This window comes from Alternaria hordeiaustralica (genome assembly GCF_023758085.1).
Source record: "Alternaria hordeiaustralica strain BMP 2776 chromosome Unknown scaffold_3, whole genome shotgun sequence".
NCBI classification, from domain to species: domain Eukaryota; kingdom Fungi; phylum Ascomycota; class Dothideomycetes; order Pleosporales; family Pleosporaceae; genus Alternaria; species Alternaria hordeiaustralica.
The window spans coordinates 180,839-201,014 of record NW_026056775.1 but is presented as its reverse complement, the minus strand read 5'-3'; the positions used below and the strand labels follow the sequence as shown (position 1 = coordinate 201,014).

The 20,176-nt window shown below is 55.3% G+C and overlaps 5 protein-coding genes across 5 annotated transcripts; 3 read left to right on the top strand and 2 right to left on the bottom strand.

The window, feature by feature from the left end:
* Nucleotides 1-369: 369 nt before the first annotated feature.
* On the bottom strand, nt 370-1,621 carry J4E84_002243 (uncharacterized protein; the record flags this gene model as incomplete). Its single annotated transcript, XM_049384870.1, has 4 exons — nt 370-827; nt 875-1,181; nt 1,229-1,428; nt 1,480-1,621. 4 exons carry the CDS (start codon nt 1,619-1,621, stop codon nt 370-372), a joined length of 1,107 nt encoding a protein of 368 aa, XP_049246893.1.
* A 745-nt stretch (nt 1,622-2,366) lies between these two features.
* J4E84_002242 (uncharacterized protein) lies at nt 2,367-5,078 on the top strand (the record flags this gene model as incomplete). The annotated part of the gene is made up of 2 exons (XM_049384869.1): nt 2,367-4,302; nt 4,351-5,078. 2 exons carry the CDS (start codon nt 2,367-2,369, stop codon nt 5,076-5,078), a joined length of 2,664 nt encoding a protein of 887 aa, XP_049246892.1.
* Nucleotides 5,079-6,016: 938 nt separating this feature from the next.
* J4E84_002241 (uncharacterized protein) lies at nt 6,017-7,289 on the top strand (the record flags this gene model as incomplete). The annotated part of the gene is made up of 3 exons (XM_049384868.1): nt 6,017-6,057; nt 6,115-6,280; nt 6,360-7,289. 3 exons carry the CDS (start codon nt 6,017-6,019, stop codon nt 7,287-7,289), a joined length of 1,137 nt encoding a protein of 378 aa, XP_049246891.1.
* Nucleotides 7,290-13,463: 6,174 nt separating this feature from the next.
* Nucleotides 13,464-14,195, top strand: J4E84_002240 (uncharacterized protein; the record flags this gene model as incomplete). The annotated part of the gene is made up of 2 exons (XM_049384867.1): nt 13,464-13,652; nt 13,704-14,195. 2 exons carry the CDS (start codon nt 13,464-13,466, stop codon nt 14,193-14,195), a joined length of 681 nt encoding a protein of 226 aa, XP_049246890.1.
* Nucleotides 14,196-15,426: 1,231 nt separating this feature from the next.
* On the bottom strand, nt 15,427-18,261 carry J4E84_002239 (uncharacterized protein; the record flags this gene model as incomplete). Its single annotated transcript, XM_049384866.1, has 2 exons — nt 15,427-16,092; nt 16,138-18,261. The coding sequence occupies 2 exons, from the start codon at nt 18,259-18,261 to the stop codon at nt 15,427-15,429; spliced, it is 2,790 nt and encodes a 929-aa protein (XP_049246889.1).
* Nucleotides 18,262-20,176: the final 1,915 nt, after the last annotated feature.

Sequence of the window (20,176 nt, the reverse complement as noted above, 5' to 3'; positions counted from 1 at the left end):
TGACCACCGGGCTGCTACCGGGACAACCTACAAAGGGTCCAGCCATGTCTTACTTCTCTCAGTCATGACAGATTTCACGTCGCGCATTCTGTCAAGATTAGTACTATTGATGTTTGGACTAAGGAGGTTGCAGATCCCGTTTCACACCATCACCTGCACCACCGGCAGAAGGAAGCACGTGTCGGCGATAATTCCAAAGTCTGATTCCCGAACCAAATGTACTTCATGGCATTAATTAGAGTTTCTCGATGCAGGTCGTCTCCCGAAGTCTCGCCAAAAGGAACACGGGAACCACGCGGCGGCTTTCGAGGAGTTTGGTAGAGATGGTTTCACCCAAACTAATGCAGTGAAACATAGTCAGCCTTTGTCCTACAGCTCTTCGTCGTCCGTCTCGTCATCGTCGTCGTCGTCCGCCGCTGTTGCTGCAGCTGGAGAGGGCTGTTTCTGTACAGTTTCACTTCGCGTCGTTCTCTTCTGGAAGGGAAGTGCTCGAGGTGGTGGTACACCCTTGCTTGCCGTGGCTTCACTTTTGGAACTCTGTGCAACAGAACTTGCTCTCAGCGTCTCGGATGACCTGCCTCTAGGTTGTGGTGCAGGTTCATCCTCCTCGTCTGTTTCATTGTCGGACTGCTCTGGGGTCATGGGTTCGGGCATTTCCTCGTCATCCTGCTCTTCGACCTTGGCCTGATCGATTTCCATCTGGTCGCTGTCTGCATCTGGAGTTGCCTCTGGCTCCGCTGCTTGTGCGGGAGCCTTGCGCTTCGACGTTCGTGATGCATCTGGTTTGCGAGTCTTGGTGTCTGCTCGGGTCGACTGAACGGCCGCCGCTAGATATTGTCAATATAAAACTACGTCACAACGACGTCTTACTAACCTGTGGGCTTGTCGACTTTTGCGCCAGCTAGCAGACGACTCTGGTCCCGGATCTTCCGCTTCTTCTCGTTTAGCAATTGCATGAACTGCTGGAGCATGGCCGTCTCGGTGTCATTCTTAGTTTTGATGAAGTCATCCAATTGCGCATTGAGTTTGGCGAGGGTGTGCTGCTCGCTCTTGACTTGGTCTTTCAAGTTGACCACCTGCTGCAACGTTTTGGCGTGCGCCATGGCTGATGCCTGCGCCCACTCAAACGGGTTGAACTCAAACTCATCGTCTTCTGGAAGGACAATCTCACCCAACGTGACCTACACACATCAGATGAATTTATCTTGGAGAGCACAATGCTGCCCACCTTGATGTTCCCAACGTCCTGGCGAAAAGAAAGTTCTAGGTTCTTGTTTTTCAGCGTGTAGACCATGCGAACACCGTCCAAGATGTCGGTCTGGCCGATTTCGGGCTGTTGCTGGAGCAGAAAATGAGACACGACGGCGGCCCACTCGTCGTCGCTGCCCTTGAATTTGTGCTTGAGACTGGCGAGATTGCGGTGCGTGACTGGGGCGCGTCAGATGGCGAAACACAGACGTGCTGTGGATGCTGTCTTACTCAAAGCCACATATGGGGTTTCGCCCTCGCAGCCCACCAATCTGACATCCAGAGGGTGGCTGCCCTGCTGCAGCACTTCGATGACGACGGTCTCGCCGCGGCCATCCGCAGGCTCGACTGGCAAAATATAGCGGCTCGACATCGCGGCGATGGTGTGCACAAGCTAGGCGGGACTGCGGGAGGGAGCCCAAGTGGGAAGGTTTGTGATGGTGTGGCCAGGGAAGCTAGTCGCGATAGTGAGAGCGTCCAGGAACAGGTACCGGGCGTTTCACGTGGTAGGGAATCTATTGAAACCGTAACCTGAACCACGTCTACCTGAGACGGCAGGCACGGGAGGTTATATTTGTATGTAGATAGTAATGTCACTTGCGTGGTGGTGGTGTCCAGGTGGGTGGTGCCGTCGCAGGCAGCACCCGCTGGGGTGAAGGTTTAGTGTTTGTTGATGCCAGGCATCCGCCCGGGACGCGAATCGAGCGCGATCCGCACCAGTCGCGCTGATGGGGAGCAGAAACAAACATGGGTGCTATACAGGGCGTGGCATGTGGCGTGGTATATACATAGGCAGTCTCTGGTTGCATTGTTCCTGCATATGTAGGCTCCCACGACAGCTGTACTTCCAGACTCATCGCCGTCATCGTCGCCCTTGCTGCAGGGGTGCCGAGTGTGTTATTCGTACCGACACGCGTGGCCTAGCGTGCGGGCCAGCCTGCAGACCGGCCTTTGTCTACTTACCGCCTTTGTGCTTCGCGTAGCCCTGCAGGAACCTGCAAGCGGTGCCAGACGACCCTCCAAGGCCCACAGCCCAACCACCTCAGTACCTCGCGCGAAGATCCTGCACACCCACCTTACACCGCACCTGCGATACCCGCGCGACAGCTCCACCGAGCATGGCGGCCAACAACCGCTCCTTCGCGGCGCGCATCGCCTCCATTACCTCGCAGTCGACCCAGATGGAGACATGGGACGACGGCGACTTCGACGACCGCTCCGACGGCCTCCTGTTCAAGAACTCGACCGTCCACTCACTCTCTTCGCGCATGAGCGTCCGCTCCGAGACCGAATCCAATGACGACTGGCAAATCCTGATTACGCCAGGCGACCAAGCAACCAACACCTCCGCCATCAAGACCGCCGCGAAGCAGGCCGGCATCCCCATTCCCACGAGCGTGCCATCGTCGGCGCTCCTCGGCGGCTCAATCAAGAGGCTGGGCAAGAAGAAGTCGACCAAGAAGATCGAGGTCGACGACGACTGGGGCAACGATCTCGAGCTGCCCACAAACGCGAAGGAAGGACTGAAGCTGAAGGCGCCCAAGCCACGCACGCCGGCGGAAGAGGACGATGACTTCGACTGGGGCGAGGGCTCGCTCGGCATCCGCTTCGCAGGCACGCGACAGGGCACCCGCGGGGCACGCAGCTCGTCTGTGTCCGCCATGAGCCCCAGCCTGGGCAGCATCATGACCATGGAGAGCGAAGACGACGACCTGGGCGGCCTCGTGCTGCCGACCGAGCCCATGGACTTCAGCGCGCGTCTCGACAAGCTCAAGAAGGCCGAGCAACCACCAGCACCACCAGCCGCAGAGCCATCGCTCCTTCCACCGCTGCCATTGCGCGAGCAGTCCCTCACGCCGACGCAGCCCACACAAACCACCTCGATCCCTACCCAGAGGCCGTTCCAATCGCCGCCCCAATCGCCCATTGCTGCACCACTATCTCCTTCCCCCTTCAGCAGCCCCACGCCTATGAGCCCCAAGGCACTGGCACCATCGCCCAAAGCCAAGCCTGTGGTCCAAGAGGAGGACTTCGAGGATGGCTTCGATTTTGGCAATGGCGAGATCCTGGACCGCCAGAAGCTGACGCTCAACAAGAACATTGTCGTCAAGAAGCCCGCGACCAAGACCACCGCCCCACACGCTGCTCGTCCCGCTACTACCATCACCTTCACCGACAGACCCACTACCTCGCGGATACCCAGGCCCCTGCCCTCCATCGCGAGTCGGACCAGGCTAACCCCTGTGTACGAAAGCGGCGCGTCCACTTCCAACTCGACTCGGACCATGCCTACTACTACCAGCGCACAGCTGCTCCGCGCGAAGCGCTCTGCTCCTGTCCTTCGCAACAACAACACTAGTCAGCCACCACGCATGCCATTCCTCCCTGCTGGCGGGGCCTCTTCCCAATCGCACCACGTCATGTCCAAGAGCACTTCGCAAGCCCACCTTCGCCGCGACTCTGACCCTCGCCGACCGCAGTCTCCCTCGATGCGCTCCTACTCGCGCCTGTCTGGCGGAGGCCACATCGAGACGCCTAGTCGTGCTGGGGTGAGACGTGATCAGGCTCCCTCTGCCCTTGCACGTCATCCACCCCCAAAGAAGCTGACACAGCCTCAGCGCAAGCGAAACTTTGGCGACGGCCATGAGCTCGACCTGTTCGATGACTTGCCTACTTCAGCTTCCAAAGAGAAGCAATTCGAAAAGGTGCCGCGCAATGTCGCCAGCAACAAGTCGCTGCGTCACCAGCCGAGCAACTCACGTCTGCCGATGCCTGATCGCATGGCGACGCCTCTGCCCCAGACTCCGCGTAGTCCTCCCAAGATGGACCACACTCCTCGCTTTGCTCGCGACACCGCAGCAAGCAGGAACGCACGTGAGCAGCGCTTGGCAGGTACGAGGTCTCGAGCAGATGCCCCCATCTCCTCCAGGCCCGTTAGCTGGGCTGCCCAAGTGGCCGCTCGTAGCCCTCATACCAGTCCATCTGCTCACAGGAAGAAAGGCTCAGGACAGAAGCCGCAGTTGATCAGGCAGATGACGCAGCCCTACACACAAAGTACAACATCCCACCATTACTTCCCAGCTCCTACTGACCACTATGTAGACGAGAAAGGTATGATTTACAACCCAACTTTGCAACGTTGGGAAGGAAACGAGGAAGCCCTTGTTTCGTTCTCACACCCTAATACTTCCACTACGACCCTCGCCCTGACCACGGCGAGCACGCCTACCTTTGCCCCGCCCGGAAACCAGATGAGCCGCAGCCATGATCGTTCACAATCGATCTCGCACATCGCCCTTTCGTCCATTCATGCCGGCCAAGAAAAGAGGAGCTTCTCGTCGCGAGCGGCCAAGCTGGCCCAGCCCCCAGCGCCCGCCCCAGTACCGTCCCCCCCACGGCCTGCTTTGATCTCCCAGATCTCTGTACCACGCCAAGTCCAGTACGAGGGCCGCATGGTGTTCGATCCTGTCAAGATGACCTGGCTCAAGGCGCCTCGACCATCGAACGACATTGGATCGCCTTCGGAAGTGGATGAAGACGAGGACCCATTCGCCGGCCTCGACGACCTCAAAGATAATGAGAGTGTCGCCGGTGGTAATGGCATGGGCGGTACTGGCACACCTAACCCCGATGACCCAACCTTTGTGGGCGAGGAGTTCGATGTCGGCCCTGGCTTCATCCGGCGACAGAAAGACGAAGAAGCCATCTGGCGACGACGCGTCGAAGGCTGGGTCGGCGGCCTTCGCGATAACGGCGAACACCGAGGCGGCTGGCGATGGGCGATCCGCGACTTCGCCGCCAGTGCCTCTGCTGGCCACCCAACCTTTTAACGACCACGACACCACGACCCCACGACCCCACGACCTTGTACTATATGTGCACGCACACCCATACTCACGCTCACGATTTTATGATTGCATCGCAGATGATTTGGTCTTTCGGCGCATTTTGCTGGACTATGATCCACAAAAGTAATGAGACGTGCCTTGGAATGTCTTTTTGAGATATCCCCCCTGATGAGTGTTATGATGGGCGTGTTTTGGATAACCGCCTCACTCTTACGAACAACGCATTTAACGACCTTTACGATTGCATTACACATGCTTTTTACAGAAAGAGCTTCGCTGCTCGACTCACACGACACACATGACTATACACGATTTCCTTTGTTTATGATCTACGGCGTTTTTGGGTATTGTCTTCAGTACATACGAGAGCATCTAATACTATATCCTTGCTCGCTACGAGACGAAATGAAATTTATTATGTTATCAATGTGTTTGTGTGCTCCTTAGTGATGAGACTGGTCTGCTAGAAATTGGGAGGCTACGTCATCCATTCAGGGGCATGAATTTACCATCCGCCCAGAATAAGCGCCCGACCTAGGAGTCTATTGAATGTCCAAGTTTCGAGTAGCTTCCTTCAGTCGATTCCGGTACGGTGGTTTCGGTTCCATCTCAACAATGAGCTCGAGCGATCAGGTGTTAGGGACGAAGATGCTGCCTAGGTGCTGCCTTGGGCATGGTCAGAGTCGTAAGAATTTACAATACGCTGTAACTATGTCGAGTTTCGTCTTGATACCAACGTGTACTGCCACCTGCTTAGTCTCGCCCTTGCATGAGGTAGCTCGGTGATGTGGCCGCTACTGGAGGCTTCTTTCGGCACACGGTCGGAGTCATAATAGCGGGGTCGCTGGTCACACGCCCAACGTGACCCACAGCCCGTCACACAATCCTGCCGGCGGTCACCGCTCCTCCCACCCTATATCATGTCGCGCTCCAACGATCCAGGTCACTACTTCCAGACGACGTATGGGCTTCCATCCATCTTCAACCATCTTCCTTTACTTTAGCTGATAGCATGTAGCTCCTCCCTCGAGGAGACAGCTCGCAAGGCTGCCAAGTCCAAGAACACCAAGGGCAACCCCCTCAAGCTCCCCTCCAAGATCCTCGCCCTCACCGCGGACCCGCACGATGAGAATCACATCTACGTTGCCGAAGCAGCCGGCAACGTGAAGCGCATCAACATTGAAGTCGGTCAGACCTCCGTTTCTCAGCCGCCTCGTGGCTTCACTTCAGCTATGAGGTCATCACTGACAGCTCCCCTTGTAGACTAATAAGGTCGCTGCCACCTTCACAGGGCCCGTAGCCCCTCTCACGTCCGTTGCCGTTTCCTCAAAATCCGATACGCTGTTTGCGGGGTGCTGGGACAAGTCTATTTGGTCATGGACCCTCTCCACGCGCAAGCCCGCCAAGCGCTTCCAAGGCCATAGCGACTTCGTCAAGGCCGTCATAGCATTCACGCTACACGGCAAAGAGGTCATGGTGTCGGCTTCACAGGATGCCAGCATCATCGTTTGGGACGTCGCCACAGGCTCGAAGCTACATACACTGAAGGGACACACACGAGGGATTCTCGCTCTTGCGCTAGACCCGGCCGACTACGAGCCCAGCAAAGAGACTGCTACAGTCTTCAGCGCTGGAAGCGACCGAGAGATCAGACGGTGGACCATCGGGCTGACGTCGGCCTCAGAGGTTGAACCGTCGCCCATCATCGCTCATGAGACAAGCATCGACGCCCTACACTTCGATTCAGACGGCGATCTATGGACAGCTTCAGCAGACAAGACGGCCAAGTGTCTCTCCAGAGGCCGTGAGTGGGCAGAGGATTCGACGTTCGAGCACCCCGATTTCGTTCGCGATGTTGCCATCGATGAGGATGGCGGTTGGCTGGTCTCCGTATGCAGAGACGAAGAGGTTCGCGTGTGGGACAAGAGCAGCGGCAAGCTGCATCACACTTTCAGTGGGCATTTTGAAGAGGTCACTGGCCTTCTTCTGCTAGGCCAACGCGTGATCAGCGTGAGCATTGACGCTACAGTCAGACAGTGGAGCCTCAAGCCGCAAGAGCTTGCCAAGGCCATCCAAGAGGCCGAAGACGAGCGCCTCGGTAAGGAAGAGGACAAGGAACCCGAGCGCAAAGAGGGCATGATGACAGCGGAAGAAGAAGCCGAGCTCGCTGAGCTTCTAGGAGATAGCGATTAGTTTTCGACGAGCGGACCACTGACCGGACTTGTGCTACACCGGATTTCCTGGAATTCGTCGAATGAGCTTGTCCGGTTCAACCGTCCCTCCACCTAGGTAAATTCGAAACGAGACTATAGGCCAAGACAGTCATGATGTACTCCACCCCCATCCGGCCAACGGCTTCCAAGGACGAACACGCCTGGCTTTGCGACTACATGGCCTCCGAGCTTCACGGTGATACGAGAAGTACTACGGAGACTGGCCATGCTCACAGCTCAGTTCTAGCAACACTGTTCGTCTGGCCCTGAAACGGGTCGTCCTACGCCGGATGTGGCATCGGTACCATGGTTGTTCTCCGCACATTCTCTACACAGAGTAGCTTGGTATTCCCCATTTTCTCCTTTTATGATTGATACGTGGTGCTATTTACTGGTGTCTAGCGTCGTGCCAGGCAACCACCACAGGCACACATACACACGATACGTGACACACCTTCCTTCCAGCAACAGTTTCCTGGCCTTGTTACCCTCACTTCACCGTCTGAGGGATTCTCACACTTCTTTTCCTCCATGCATCACTTTTTTTCGTCGAGCGGCGCTTGCTTCCACCTTTTTATTACGCCATCTCATGCCATCCCGACCACATCACCGCACCATCGACCGCAGTTGCCAGCCGACACCACGATCGATGCCGCGCGATGAGTCCCTCCTTCTCCACTCCCTCCTCCGAGTCCTACGAGTCTTGCAAACACCATTGGTGTAGCGGACAGACAGCCATGAGGGGGACGCACAACCTCACGCCAGGGAGTACTCCCCACCACCGGTGTCGCCTTCTCAGGTTGTCGCGCGTGGAAGATACCAACAGATAGTAGCGTTCGCGCCACAACAGACGTCAACCGTCCATGGTTCATTGACGCGAGCGCATGCGTCCTCCTCACGGCAGTCCAAGCATATGTAGGAAGTCAAGGCTTCTCTTACTGTTTCTTGTGCGCGTTGTCGACGAGGACAACCGATGACAGGTCCTCCTTGTTGCTGGCAGGGCATGAGTAACCTTACAGAGACTGTCGAGATACCGGTTGGTAAGCTCCTGATGAGCTGAGGCGCGCAGCTTCTGCTCCGGCATGTTTACGGCGACTGCAGTCGACCGCGATTACTATCACCTTTGGTGTCACACGGACAGGGGAGTCTGTTAGTCAAAGGGATTATTCCCCGCCGCCAGTGTCGTCTTTTCAGATGTACGAGTGTGGAAGAAGCCTGCGATATCGATACTTCCTTGGAAGTCTCTGACAGACCTTACGGTCCATGGCGTTCTTTTGGCTGCAGTCACTTCCTCTCTTCAGGCCTAAACATGTGCGCATGTCATGGCCGAGTCGCCCTCAACCGTAAGCTGGTCTGGGATATGGGTGGGTGGGGGATGTGGAGGTGAGGCGGCGGGGAGGAGGTGGGGAAGAGGTGGAAACACCCCTTCTCCTCCTTCTTCTAGCTCCCTCTTCTTCTGCGTCCTCGCATCTACCCACTTCCCAGATAAGCATGACGGGAGGGTGTACTACTGCGATCGCACCTAAGCTCTCCCTTCACGGACAGCCATGGCTTGCTTCGCGCTTTTGTGTCAAACTCTTCGGAGTACTTTTGGTCTACCTCATTTTGTGTTCCCGGGTTTGAGACTGGTTTGCTCCTTGTCCTCCTTCCGTTCCTGCTGGCTCGAGTTTGGCTCCCCTACCGATTCGCTCGCCTTACTGGTTTCAGGTAGAGTATCCTTTCCTCACAGGGTGGGTGGAGCAGGCGGCAGGGACAAGGCGGGGAGAATGTGGAAACACAGTTTCACTCGACCCTCTTCTTGCTGCTTCCTTCACCTGCCCGCCAAAAAATGCTTCGCGATGAGAACCTGTCAGCAAGGGAAACGGTTCGCCGTATCCCCGCCACCAGTGTCACCCTGTTCAGGGAGGCGAGCGTGGAAGATGCCTGCGATATGGAGGCTTCCTCGGAAGTCTCCGATAGACCGCATGGTCCATGGCAATATTGCTCACAGGCACCCTTATTCGCATGTCCCCCGATGTCTTGGCCATTGTGCAAATGGGTTGGTCAGGGAGGTGGTGGGCAGGGGACGGGGGAGAAGGTGGAAGCACTTCCTTCCATCCTTCTCATCATCTCGTTCTTCTTCTGCTGCCTCTTTCATCTTCCCGGCTGCTGCCTTCTCCGAGTCCCGCCTTTGAGCCCCGATGTTACATCTTACTTTCGGGTACGCCCGCGCCTTCAGGTACGCCTGCTTCCTTCGGATCCGTCCGCTGAGTTCGAGTTTACCTGCGCCGTCTGGATACAGCCTGCTCGTTTACGTCCATCCGTCCATCCCGGGTTGGTGGAGAAGGTGGAGGGGAAGAGGTGGGGAGGAGGTGGAAGCACATCCTCTCCTCCTTCTTCTAGTTCCGCCTTCTACGCCCTCACCTTCCGGACACAGTCCGCTCGCATACGTCCCTCCCGTTGACCGATTACGTTGCCGACACGCGGACTTGTACTGCAGGGAACGTTCGCGTAACCCCGTCGCCAGTGGCACTCTTTTTAGAGGTTGCCGAGTGCGGAAGATGCCAACAGATATTGAGTTCTCCCGGCCTCTGCTCTTGTCTGGAGCAGATGGTTGGGGTTCTCTGACAGACCGTAATGGTCCCTGGCTCAACTTGCATACAAGCACCCGCCTCCCTTCGGAGGACAATTTTTGTCCTCGCGAATGGGCTGTCGCCGCATGTGTGCGACGGCCTGTTCGTTGGGTGTTCCCGTCCATGCGTGGACTGTCGACGACAACTGTATACCCATGGACTCTCCCTCTTCGGCGGGTAAGTCATGGCGTGTGCCGCTGCCAGTGCTCGACAGTATGGCATGGACATTCGTGGAAAAATCCTCTCGTGGAAACTTTGATCGTGAATCTTTATTGAGTCGCCCTTACGGGCATACAGTGTGGGGGAACGTACGACCTGATGGGTCCCAAAAACCCCTCTCGGCTACTAGTACCCCTTCGTTCGGCCTCCTGATGGCATACCATCAGATGGCATATCGAACACCACGTGTTTGGGGGCCTGCCTGCGTGCTTGCAACACACGTTTGTAGGTCTGCCATCACAAAAAACGAAAAACATCGACAAAAAAACATCGAAAAAAATCGTCCTGGACTGTTACTACGCCGGCTTCTGTCTTTTCACTGCCCCTTTACGGATCAGCGGTGCTTGGATATCTGGTTTTACAACGGTCTCTTCTTTGGTAAATTGCAGCCGCTTGCTCCTTTATGGAGTGACTGGGCTTTACCATTCGCCGAGCTCTGTCCTCATCACTGTACGGGATGGAGCGAGGCACCCCCGTGGAATCTATTCGATGCTCTCGTGTGCGGCGGATTATTGAGACTACGGGGCATGCGTGGCAGACTGCTATCGCGACTTGACCCAGACGACGAATGCTTGTCACGACCTGTTGTTGACGTTTGCTGCGGACGACTTTGTTGTTAGCGGTGAGCTGTCGGCGACGAACTGTAGGCAACTTGTTGTCTTGGTCAGGGAGGAAGCGAGAAAATGTCTCCGGCCTTACCTTTGAGCAATGCAGCCGCCGGCATTAAGGTCTTCACCCTTTGCGCGCTGGCCATACCTCCTATGGCTTCAGCTGCTGCAACCTAGCGAGGAACTGCTAGCGTGGACCGCGCCGGCTCATCTTTTGAACCGGCCCGGGAGGAAGCGAAAAGTGTTCCGGTCTTGCTGTTTGTTTCCACTTCGGTCGGGGACGATGAAGCGAGGTGTCCCGCGGTATACGCGTCGCTTTCTTTTTTGCGGCGTTGACTACCTGCGATGTAGCGATGGGGCAGACTGCTATTGCGGACCTGATAACGCTCAACTTCTTTGGTTGACGGGCTTCGGGCAGGATGCAAAGAGTGTTTGTCATTAAGGAGAATATGGGTCGCTGGTGGGCGTGCCAGGCGATCGCAAGAGGGGGACGGGCGGTAGAAGTCGGACCCTTGCGCCTCCTCGTGGTGCTGCCTGGATAGTCGACTGCTTCTCTTGCACTTGAGTTTGTGTGAGGGGGTGGGAGATGAACTAGATGCTTGGGACGCAACGATGTGTAAGTCTGCTCTTTTTCCTTTGGTTGTTGCTAACGGTGGGTTGGGGCAATGCATGGTGTTTGTGATGTGATGGTGGGTTGGATGTGGATGGATCTTGCTTTGGGTGCTTGCTTGTACTTAGCCAGTTTGGAGAATGAATAATCACTTCGATGCTCTACCATTAGTGCTTTGCTTCTCCATGCTCCATCGTCTTCCGATGTTCGTCTCTTGCCAGACCATCATCATGCTTACGGACGCGTCCCCGCCATTATATCTGACCACGATGGCCCGACTCGATACCCACAACTTGGCTATGGGGCTACTATTCAGCACCCAGGTTAGTGAGGATCAAGTGCTGAGGGCCTCGTTATTGACTTCTACTCCGCCACGAAATCTAGCGTGGGGGCTGGATCTTGGCCGCACAAGTGGCTTGCTAGTCTACGGGGCGTACAAAACCAGAGTAAAGCATTCGCCGGGTGACTGGTGAGCAAGCCAGATTACTGAACATTATGCAGTCAGCTCAGAAAGCCTCATGAGCCCAGTAGGATATTCTAGCCAATCAAGCGTACATAGTTCCAATTCTAGAATTATGTTTCAGTAACAAGCCCCCAGCATAATAAGACATCGACACCCTCTTCGTCGTGCCCGTATCGACCCTTTCTGTTTAACAGCCCTACCAGCCCGTACACCACCGAGCACAGAACACCATGTCCCCGCGCATACCATTCTTCATCTCCCTTCCCGCACTGGGCAGCGCACAAACCTGTTTCTGGCCCAACGGCGGCTCGCAGGACGACACGCGATACCAACCCTGCTCCAACGACACGTCGAATCCGCTCAGCCACATCTATTGCGCGGAGTGGGACGAGTGCCTTCCAAACGGTCTTTGCCTCTCAGGTCCTGGCGTCTTCTGGCGTGAATCATGTACACTCTCCAACTGGGAAGCTGGAGGCTGCCAGGATCTGTGTTCGAGTGCTGTAAGACAAAGACGAGAACTCGGGCGTCTTTTGATGTGAATGAACGCGAATAGCTTACGTGTTTCTGTAGGCAGAACAACGGAAAAACGATGTCGAAGTCACGCCTTGTGATGGGACTGCTACGTCGGATTGGTGGTGCTGTGGGAATTCGAGTGCTTGTTGCAGCGATCCTAGTCTTGCGAAATATCAGATTGCGCCTGAGTTTGTGGGGGCTGTCACAAGTTCCTCTCTTCCAACTTCTACCAACAGTTCTCTTGTGACAGGCTCGTCTACTTCGTTCAGCCCTTCGCCTACCGCGCCGACACCGAACGATGACAACGGTACTTTATCGACAGGTGCAAAAGCTGGTATTGGTGTGGGCGCGGCTATCGGTGTCATCACGCTGATTGCTGTAGGTGTTCTCATTGGAATAAGAACACAGAAGAGGAAGAAGAAGAAGGAGGATGTGAGAGAGGAGACGGGATATCACGAGCCGGCCAAGAATTGCCACCGAGTTATAGATACGAAGCTCCGGCTACGGGACCACCGGTGGAACTGGCTGGGGATCAGAGACAGCCACAAGAAGCGGCCGGAGATACTCGTTGATTCGCTGTAGAGTTGGTTTCTGCGAGTGAAGGAGCGTGCTACAGAATGGGTGTTGTAGCGCAGTACCGAGACGAGCTACGGCACAGGACGATGTAACACGGAAGTGAAAGCTTGTTTGAAAGGTCAACAGTATGATCACTTTAACTGCCATACGTATACTCATTTTCCCCAATGTTTGCAGTGTATGAGTGACGATGGTGTTAATTCGGGGCTAGCACTCCGCCCCGGTCCATCGCGTGTCTCATGCATGTCATAACAACGTCATCTCTACAATCGTACCACAACGGCGATCCAGCGTGCCCTTCCAGATGCACATCCGCATTGACTAACCAAAGAAAGCACTTGCAGACTGGCTACAGCTACTCGGCTGCGCAATCACGAGAGCGGATCGCTCCCGAAAGTGATAATGCATGATGCGTGAACACTCGTAATGCGCGCTTTCCTCCGGCATATGCGGCTGCTGGTAGATATAATACTTGAGCGACGTACTTTGTGTTAAAAGTACTGCAACTCTAGATAGTTTTGCGCATTGCGACAACTCAGCAGGGTATTACAACATGGCGAACACGCAGGCCACAAAGCAAGCTCTACTCGAGCACAAAGTCATTCCAGACGTCCTTCCAGACACCATCAACCTCTCCTACAATCTAACTCTAGAATGGCCAAACGCAAAACTCGACACACCAGGCAAAGAGCTAGCCAACGCCGACACGAAAGAAGAACCAAAAGTCTTCCTCGACCCTGCGGTGAGCATTCTCGATAATCTTGTATACTACATCAACTGACGTTGCACCCAGCCCAGCGAGACACTGGATAACCTCGTGCTCATGATGGTAGACCCCGACCTCATGACAAACAACGACACATCCTTCGGCCAAGTCCGCCACTGGCTCATTACAAATCTCTCCTGCGACTCCAGCGGCACACTCTCGCACCAAGCCGCCGCCATACGCTCGCCTTACGTGCGTCCCGCACCCCTCCCTAACTACATCTCGCCACGACCGCATCGCTATATATTCATCCTCGCCCGCGGCTCCGACAAGATTGAAGTCCGCCCCGAGGACTTGCGCGAGATGCAGAAAGAGTATAAGGCTGCGGTGCAGGGGAAGCAAGGTGAGATGCAGGATTTGAAGGACCGCTGGGGATTCAATGCGTGGAAGCTGTGTGAGGAGAAGGGGTTGGAGGTTTTGGCTGTGAATTTCATGAGGGTGGCGGGGACGCTGGAGAGTAGTGTTGCTAATGCGGGGATGACGGCGCAGGCGGTTGGGGATAAGGTGGTGGGCAAGTAGGTAACATTAAATATCTGCAAGAAGAAGAAGATACATGAGGAGAAATTTATTAGACTGATGCATTGCCCGTCAAAACTACCCTCTCCTTCATCTCATCCCATCCTGTCCCATCCCATCTCACTCCCCCTTCTCCTCCTCAAAAACCTCAACAACCACCTCCCCACCTCCAACCTTCCACGTCTGCGTCATCTTCGGACGGAACAATCCCCCCTCCCTCTCCCTCTCCTCCTTCGCCTTCTCCCTCACAACCTCATCATCAGCCTTGATCCTGGCGAAGACATCGCCGCCCCAAGGGTTCGCGGGAGGCGGTGCCCGTGCACTACCGAATACAGCGCCTTTAGCAGGCTGCGCACGGTAGTTGCCAGGGCTGGTTTGCCGACTACGCGGGGCCCGGGGAGGGGTGGCTGCTTTGGCGGCGGTGTGGGTTGCCGCCGACATTGTGGGTTTGTGGGTGGCTTTGATGACCACGCGGAGGGTTGTAGTTGCCATGGGGGCGGGAAAGGTGTAGGCTGTGTCCCAGAAGTAGTCGGGGGAGAGGGGATTGTAGGCGCCAGCCTGGATTTTGGGTTGGGAGGAAAGCTCCCCGGAAAGTGATTGTCGGTGGCAGGCCACCGGTGATGATGATGATTGAGTGGGTGACATGTTGATGTAGTCGGTAAGTGGTTTGTTAGTTTGATGTGGAAGTGTAGGAACTGGATATGTAGTAGGTAGGGTAGTGTGTGAGATAGAGGATAAGAGTAGGAGGACGGATTGTAGACTTTATATATGGTACCTACGGTGGAGAATTGTGCCAGTTTATTAAGATGGCTGGGTACAATAGACGGGTATGGTACAATAGGAAGGAGAATGCTGCGTTTTGGAAAAGTGAAGGTGAAAGGGACGGGCTCTTATAATTGGATGCGGTAGACGAGCCTAGAAGCAGGACATCACAAACATACGCACACTACGAAGAACGGATGTAGATATCTCTCTTGATTCCAATTCCCAACATAATACATACGTATCTCCACCCCTTCATATCCCACCACTCTCCAATGAATCATCCCTACCACACCACAGCCTCCACTAATCTTTTCCCACCAACGCCATATGATGCTAGCACTATCCCATCCGAGCCATATGGCCGAACGAACGTATTGAACTTCAGAACCGAAGAATTACAAAGAATAAGAATCTGAGAAAAGAGCTGTAATACATAAACCCGAATAAAGTATGACTTGCTCATCGTATACTATGAACGCTGTTGTTGGCCTCCTCCATTGACGGGTCGAGACCGCTGATCACCAGAACCGTTAGTCGGAGGTGTTGCGAGTTGCATGGGGCTGCCGTAGCCGTCTAGTTGGAGGGAGGGCTTGTTTCCGAGGGTAGTTCGCTCGGTTGCGTCGGAGAAGGATAGGGTGGAGGTTTCGTCCATGGGCGTGAGGGTCTCTTCGACATCAGTAGTTGCGGGTGGTGGTGGCGGAGGCGGCGGCGCTGATTCCTGGTTTTCAGAACTTGTTCTTGTTCGCTTTGGTGAGCCGGATTGCGTCTCTTCGTCCCTCTTTCGCTTTAGGTCGGATGTGGAGTCGGTGGGAGAGGCGTCGTTGGCATCTCCGCTTGGTGCACGTGGAGTGCTGGGGGACTCGTTGGTGAGGTCGGATTTTGAACCACCCTGGGCGGCCTTGAGTCTCTGTCGCTCCTCCTTCTTCTTGACGGCCTTGTCCATGAAGTCTTTTACGTATTTCTTGATGGTGTTCTCGTGGTTGGAACTGATTTTGGCTGTTGGGTCTTTGACGCGACCGGACTTGTAGTCGCCTCGTACAAGCTTCTGGGCAACCTCTTTGCTGAGTCTCTTGATTTCCGTCTTTTCGAGCTTCTTGCGATAATGGCTTGTCACAGTCATGACGTGTGGTGAAAGCTGTGAAGGTCAGACATGCTTCACGAGATACTGGGAATTACTCACTGTCGCTTCATACACCTTCTCCTGCTTTTCTCTTGGCAGGGTACGCCACTTTTCACGACCGGAACTGGATTCCATATCCTCGTTAGCTACTGGCTGTGGGGTGGTAGATGCGGAGGGCCCGGTGGGTGTGCCGTTCGAGGTGATGCTGGATATGATGTCTTGCAATAGCTGGGTATCACTTCTGGCTTTGTTTGGCGGAGGAGGCGGGGCATCTGCAGGCTGCGTCGGCCGTTGCCATTGTGTAATGCCATTGGAGTTGTAGAAATATGTCGAGCCATTCTCAGCTGTTGCTTGGAACCAACCCTGGGGAAGGGCGTTGAACGGTCTTGGTCGCATGACGGGTCGCGCAGGAGCAAAGAAGCCGGCCGGACCGCGAGGCGCATTTATCACGCCGCGAGGACCGGACGGGACGTTTGCTGCAGACGGGCCTTTGGGCGCAATCGTAGACGGCGACTTTGACCTAGACCTAGATCGCTCACGGCCTCTCTCGCGTCGTTCGAAATGATTCTCGGTTCGAGCTGGCGTGCCAGCGTTTGGATCTCTCTTCAAGCGCGGTATCCGGTAGCCAATCTCCAGCTTACTCCATGCGGTCAATAGCTTCTTCGCAGCCTCTTCTACTCGTTCCTCTCCGCAGTCCTTCACCTTGCTTACCGCGTCTTCGATTCCAGAGTCTTGGATCTTGTTGCGGGTAATGCGCGGCAGCCTGTGTAGAATATCCAGTATTTGCAGAACAACGTTATGATCTTCCTTCCATTTGTTCAAGGTTGTCTTCAAGAACTCGTAACCGTGGAATTGGACAATGCGATGGCCGATTCTCTCGTTGTCGGTTTGCATGCGGCTGAGAAGTTTGACAGCAATCCATTTCTCTTCGCAGCTGCGCAGAGCCGTCAGAACCTTGTTGACTGCGTCCTCTTCAAGCTCGCGTGGCTGCAAGTCGCTGATGTATTCCTCGTCATCCTCGCTGGCCTTCTTCTTGCGGGGCTTCTTGGCGACTGCTGTACCCCAACCAACACCATCATCGATTCCGAGCGCCGCAATCGTATCATTATTGAGGTTTGTCGCGTTGTCGGACTGAGTCTTTCCGCCGATAAAACCACTGCAGTTTGGCTCTCCACAGTAGCAGGGCTGCGGGTCCGCGCCGTAGCGGTCGACGTTGTAGTTGAAGACGAGTTCTTCGCCTGCCTTGACATTGCGCTCAACAAATATGCCCATTCGCAGCTTGTCCCCAACAACCCATTTGTCAACGAAACAGTTCGGGTTGCACGAGTGATTGCAAAAACGACCAAGGTTACCCTTCTTCGTCGCATCTACAAACTCGCCCTTGGTCAGAGACATGAAGTAGAAGTGCTTGATTCCCTCCTCATCGTATTGGCCCATGCGGCGACGGAAGGTGCGCTCGTCGATGACCTCGCCGATGTACTCAAAGACGAAATCACCGGGAGCCATGTTCTTGTTGGCACGAAGGCCGAAACCCTTCTTCTCCGTCTTTATAACCGTGACGTCTGCGTATTGTTTCCGTTGAAAGCGCTGGTTCTGGCACTTGCGACCGCAACTGCAGTCGCCCAAGCATTCCATCTTTGTCGCGCGGTTGATGCAGTCGGAGTCTTCGCCACAGGCATGGTTGGTCTTGGTTGTGGAGTCGTATTCTTCCTGGCAGTCGCATTCGAGCGCAGGGTCGGTCGTGCCGATGGTCTTGTTCGCGTAGGTGCATTCTGGGAGGACGACGAAGGTTTCTTTGGCGGCATCGGTCGAGTCGGGGAGGTCGATGTATAACGGAGGTGGGCGAGTGACGACTTTTTGGGAGGCGGAGCGCGAGAGCTTGGGAGCTTTGCCGGGTTCCATCTTCAGCGTAATATCTCCCCCCACGATCTCTTCATGAGCGCTGCCGGGCGATGGAGTATTGAGCTCGTGTTTTGCCATGGGCGACTGAGACTTGGATCGCGTCTTGAGCCTGGGAGGTATGGCGAGAGGCGTGGACGCGCGGTCGAGCAAGTCTCCCTCTACCTTCACCTGCGTGGTGCTCCTGCCCTCACCTGCTCCTCCCGAGGTCGCGCCTTCCAGCTTCATCTCGCGTAGCTCCGGCTCGAGTTGAGCTGTGTTCTGGTCCGACTCGCTGTCCGACATATCGTTGAGAGGCGTGGGGGTGGTGGAAGGTGCTGAGGCAGAGGGTGGAGGATCGCGAGAATCTCAATGAGAGGGACGCTAACGGCCGATGTCCAATATCACACACGAAGAGCCACGAGCCTATTCACCTCATAGTCCAGGCGACAAACATACACCGAACACTCCAGATGCAGCTCCTAACACGCTTGGATGCAGGGCGACTGCTGGAGAAGAGCGTCGGTCGTCTTGGACACTGACGGGAGCAAAGATTTCGCCTCCCCTAGACACACGGCGGCACACGACCCGGATCTGCTATGCGCCCAGACTGAGCTCGATGCGCCGAGCAATAGGGGCTTTATGGAGGTATGTGTTTCCCTGACGCTGTCGCTGTCGCCATGAAGGTACGCGGGATGGAGCCGTCGGCGCAGCCAGGCGTTTCGTGGGTCCGGGCTCTTGCCTCGACGACGGCACGGTAGGCAATTCTTTCTAGTCCGCCGTTGTCGCGTAGTAAGCCTGAGCACGCGAATTCGGTCAGTGGACGATGTGTTCGAGTGGTGCTTCGCGCGGCGCGATGCGCTGAATTCTGGTTGATACTTTGGAGATGCGGACGAAAACTAGCGTTAGCCAATTGGTCCAGCCTCGGCCTCCCAGAGTCCGTGATGCAGGGCCCCTCCGACCATGTTTCCATCGGCGCGCGCACATGTTTCTATCAAGTCGATGCCACTGGAAAAATACGATGATGAGATCATGACCATTGGCTGCTTTGCTCGGGCCCGCGGAGACGCTGGGACATCGGACTACAGAGCTATTTCGCGGGATATGAAGTCTTGGCGATTCGTAGAATCACTAAGGTGTTGTCAGAAGGTCGGAATCAGTCAGGCACACAGGACAAAGGATCATGACTTCGTTTGATGTTCCAAGGGAGTGCTCACTTACACAAACTCATCTGGTGCGAAGAATCCATGTCACGCGTCCTTGCTATGTACGGACTGGGAAAGCCCAACGTGTTGCACGGATCTTTACTACATGAGGAAACTAATATATACGCAAATGCGACTACACAATAGACGTAAGTAAGCACCCTTGATTCGAAGTAGTATCACGGCCGCAGCTAATAGGCAATGAGCAGTCGCCGATGTATCAGGATACATTCGATTTCGGAGTGACATACGCGAGTCACCGAGATACACGGTGTTCACGGGCCGAGAAAAGCTCCAGGGTGATGCGACGTGTTGAGCAGACCTCGGGAGCTCCTGAAAACAACGTATGTCTACCACGACTCAGGTCAGTCACTGCAAGCTTTGGTGGTTCATGCCGGATGTTCAGTCATCGGAATATATCGTGTGGCTGGTCGTGGAATCAGCATGTTTCGTTCCTTTTTTAGAGGTCCAGGGTTGGGACAGAGCTAGCGCGAACCCAATTTCTTGAAAAGAATGGCTTTGTTCGCGACGTGACTGAAGATGATCCCGCGCTGGGAGAGCGATGACGATTATTGTATGTACAGATTCCGCAGAGATATTTACTGACGTCTGGATGCGTCGGAGTTCTACCTTGGCTACTGACTCAAGGTCGCTGGCCGTCGGAGAGTCTCGACTTCCGCATCGATATGCATGCTTGCGCTGGGGTTGTCCAAATTGCGCGGACAATCTTTCCGAAAGACTAACCTTGCTAGCAGGGTGAGCTAGGATCGCGAATGGTGCATCGCGATGTCGCTGGCGACGGCATCCAAGTGGCTTACTTAAGCGAACGAAGCAGCGCGGCTCCACAAGTATACTAGCGCAAACTTTCACCGAACGGCTACAACTCCTACACAGCAGCACCCATGACGCCGGCACGACAGCTGACCTGGCCACACCGGCTAACCTCCGCCTCTACACGGCCCAGAGTGTCACTCGCTGCGAATTAGCGGCACATCTGCGCCATGAGAGCAGACACT